A 4,104-nucleotide genomic window follows, 5' to 3' on the forward strand; every position below is an offset into this window, starting at 1 on the left:
ATCGTAAAGACAAGTTAAAGACAAGTTGGACGTGATTAACATACACTCTCCAACTTGAGGGGGAGTGTTGAGATATATTATTTATGGAATATATCTTAGATATTATATCTTAATATTCTTCCATTTATGATTTGATTTAGAGTATATTTTATTTTATTCAGTATTTAATTATTTTATATTTTCCTCATTTGTACTAGCTTGTATCCTATTTAAAGGATATCAATATCAATGATAATACACACCTTCCCAATTATATTCCTATTTAAAGGATATCAATATCAATGATAATACACACCTTCCCAATTATATTTTCTATCTCATTCTTAACAGCCTACAAGTAGGTTGGTTACTAAGTATATTTTTATACTTACACCTTTCTCCTTTTCTAGTGTACTGGTCAAGGTGTGGAGATGCTCGAGAGCTCTACTATCACACAGGGGTGTCGACACGGAGTGTTGTTAGTTGTATTCGACATGGGCCATGAATTAGTTGTATAATTTTTTGGGTTGATTTGGAATTCTTTTGTATCCCAAGCCCTTTTTCCCATTTGTAAATAACTTCAAATTTCTGACACAGGTGTTGTGTAAAAAATTTATCTTTTCTTCGCTTCCATCCCATATCTAACATCGGTTTGAGAGGGGAATGGTGTTGTATGTCTTCCATCCCATATCCAACATCGGTTTGAGAGGGGAATGGTGTTGTATGTCTTTTAAACTCTCGCAGGGAAACCCCATGTACTTAGCAGGCACACACCTTAACCACTCAGCTAGAGCGTCTTTTTTGTTTTAGGAAGGAATCTCGAAGAGGCACTAGGGTTGAACACAACTCTCAGTGGAAAACACTCGCACACTTTATTAAGACCAATCGAGAAGAGATTTACAAAACACTCGGTAGAAACTACTACCTTGTATTGCTTGTGATTTTTTGGGATGATGAACTAAATAGGATGGAGGGGTATTTATAGTGGAGGGTAGTCAATCTATCCCTAAAATTTCTCAACCTTTTTCCTAATATATCTAAATCATTTTCCTAAATTTATTTCTAAAATCCTAAATCATAAATATAATTATTCATACAATAATGGTTGGCTTGACTTTATTGGGCTAGTGATGACATTTTAACACTCCCCCTCAGCACTAGTCCTCATTCGTTGCACCATGTTGAGCTGACAACGAAAACTCTCATGTTAGATCTTTTGTAAACACATTTGCTACTTGGTTATCTGTATTCTTCCTTCATCGCTTTCTACCAAGCCTCTTCATATGTCTCTGACTTATTATCTTCGTCTTCTACAATAGTTGTGTTGGTATACTTAGGATTTGACCTTTGGATTCTATTTGATCGCCTAAGTTGTTGATGTGTCGTCTCATTTCTATCAGATTCTCTTGATTGAATCACTTTTTGTTCGTCAATATCAATGTCACTTGGATCTTTAGGCACATCAACATTTAAATGAATGTGCATAGTTAGCTCCCCCATCTTCTGTTGTAATTTTTTTTCGATTTTGTTTGAATCGAGTAAGTCTTTCTTCTCTAAGGACCACCATGAAGATGCTTCATCGAAAACTACATCTCTTGATGTATAGTATTTTTCACTTGTTGGATCACAACACTTCCACCCTTTCCTTTGATTGTCATATCCAACAAATATGCACTTGACTGCTTTCTTGTCAAACTTGCTACGTAGATGGTCAGGCACAAATACATAGCAAACACAACCAAATACTCAGAAGTAGCTAACTGTAGGTTTCATGTCCCATAGTATCTCAAATGGTGAGACAAACCCTAGCCTTGGTTGGGGAAGTTTGTCGATCACATGGGCAGCCCGTTCGCATAGCTTCAACTCAAAATCTTCCTGGAACATTCTTTGCATGTAACATGCTTCGACAGATTTCTGCAAGATGTTGATTTTTTCTTTCTGCTACACCATTTTGTTGTGGCGTGTTGGCACATGTAGACTGACGTCCTATCCCACACTCGTGTAAATATTGATCAAATTCATTTGACGTGTATTCTCCACCATTGTCTGAACGTAGACAACAGATCTTCTCTCCTATTTCTCCTTTGATCATCATCTTGAATTCTTGAAATTTCGAAAATGTGTCAGACTTTTCTTTCATAAAGAAAATCCACACATATCTTGAGTAATCGTCAATGAATGTCACCATATACCGCATTCCGCTGATCGATGCTTGTTTGACTGGACCAAACAAATCAGAGTGAATTAACTCTAATGGTTTCTTCGCTTTGAAACTTGACTCTTTGTATGGTAATTGATGAGCTTTACCATATTGGAATCCAACACACACAACGTCTGTTTTGACTTCAAGTTGAGGGAGACCTTTGAGCATGGATTTTTCCATAATCAGCTTTAACTTGTGGTAGCCAACATGTCCCAGTCTTGCATGCCATAGATCTGTTGTCTCATTCTTCCGTGTCTTGTCAAGATAGGCAGACTCTGCAGATAGAACGTAAATGGAATCCACTCTTCGTCCTTCTATTGTCGGCTTTCCTGTTATCTTAAGATCTTCATAGACTTTCACATCTTTTGGCCCAAACAAGACATAGTTTCCTGATGTTGTTAGTTGTGAAACTGACAACAAATTCTTCTTTATTCCTGCTACATGATAGACATTATGTAGTGACACTACATCAGATTTATTGCCAGGCATGATTGTCGTATTGCCGATCTGAGCAATTGACAACTGTGTGTTATTTTCTGTGCATAACATACGACTTCCTTTGTACTCTTTCTTGTCTTGCAATTTCCTCTAATCGCCAGTCATGTGATTTGAGCATCATGAATCAACGATCCAATCATTCTCATAATCGATATGGTCTCCCATCATCGCCGTGAGTGCTTGCTCATCTTCTTCTAAGGCATACAATACCTCTGCATCCCATTCCTCCTCCATCTCCATGTTGGAGGATGCCACATTGCTCTCGATAGATTTTTTCTTGGACCAACAATCTCTGGACATGTGGCCCTTCCTCCCACAATTGTAGCAAATACCCTCAAATCTTTTTCCTTTAGAACTTTGGTTGTCGTTCTTCTGAGCTCTCATTGGTTGTACAATTTCTTGGTGACTTCTTCTTTTGTCACCATTGTATCCGCGTTTTGTAGATGACCTATTATTGCTCTGGCTTTCACTTGTGTAGAGTGCTTCTTCTTCACCCTTCAACGTGATGTCTCCCATTTGTTTAGCCATGACTTCTTGGTTGGCTAACAAATTTTCGAACTCTACAAGTGATGGTTGCGTGGGTCATCCTTGTATAGCAATAATGAAGCTTCGATAGTCTGGTCGCAATCCGTGGATTATGATCCTCTTCATTTGAGATTCTACAATGGCAGACTTCGGGTCTAGTTCAATAATCTCCCGACAAATCGGCTTGACCTTGTGGAAGTACTGAGCAATCATCATGTCACGTTGTGAAATTGACAACAACTCGTTCTCTAGAAGTTGTAGTCTTGTATCGTTCTTCTTTGAGAACAACATCACGAACGTGTCCCATGCTTCTTTCGGTGTCTTGTCATCCCAAATATGCTCTAACATCCCTTCTTCGATTGTGGTCTTCAGGGCAAACATTGCTTTGCCTGCTTTGATTCTCCATTTGCGCAAGGCGCCGTTAGAATCATCCTCTAGCGGTGTAGTTTCGCACCCGCCAACGATCTCCCAAAGATCATGTCCTTGTAAATAGGACATCATGCATGTTGCCCACGTATTGTAGTTGTTGTTGTTGAGTTTCTTGATTTCTCCAACGATTTGAAAATCACCCATCGTGTTGGTTATGTTGGGTTTTATGTCCTAAAACTCATAGTTTGTAAACAAAGATATATTCTATTTTCAATAAAGTTATTATTGATGTTTATTCAGTAAAAATTGTTATTGAATAAAGTGAACTTTACGATCATTAATCTAAATCCAATAAACTAAGAACACTATGGCTATAGTATGACTACTTGAACTATATGTAGAGACATAAGAGTGGATCAAGTTCAAGTATATAGTCAAAATGATCTATAGTATAAGGATAAGGCTGAGTACCTTATTCTGGGGACACTATGGATGCGGCCCACTTTTGTATATGATATAAACAATGTGAT

The 4,104-nt window shown here is 37.8% G+C and overlaps 1 protein-coding gene across 1 annotated transcript; it reads right to left on the reverse strand.

The window, feature by feature from the left end:
- Positions 1-3,262: 3,262 nt before the first annotated feature.
- LOC147787743 (uncharacterized) lies at positions 3,263-3,778 on the reverse strand. The gene has a single exon (XM_087118742.1). The coding sequence runs from the start codon at positions 3,776-3,778 to the stop codon at positions 3,263-3,265; it is 516 nt and encodes a 171-aa protein (XP_086974868.1).
- Positions 3,779-4,104: the final 326 nt, after the last annotated feature.

The sequence above is a fragment of the Cucurbita pepo genome, chromosome 16 (assembly GCF_057944985.1).
Source record: "Cucurbita pepo subsp. pepo isolate OVF chromosome 16, ASM5794498v1, whole genome shotgun sequence".
NCBI lineage: Eukaryota > Viridiplantae > Streptophyta > Magnoliopsida > Cucurbitales > Cucurbitaceae > Cucurbita > Cucurbita pepo.

What these genes read in the sequence shown, in the direction of transcription:
- LOC147787743 (XM_087118742.1), bottom strand. Translation starts at nt 3,778, where the DNA reads ATGGGTGATTTTCAAATCGTTGGAGAAATCAAGAAACTCAACAACAAC.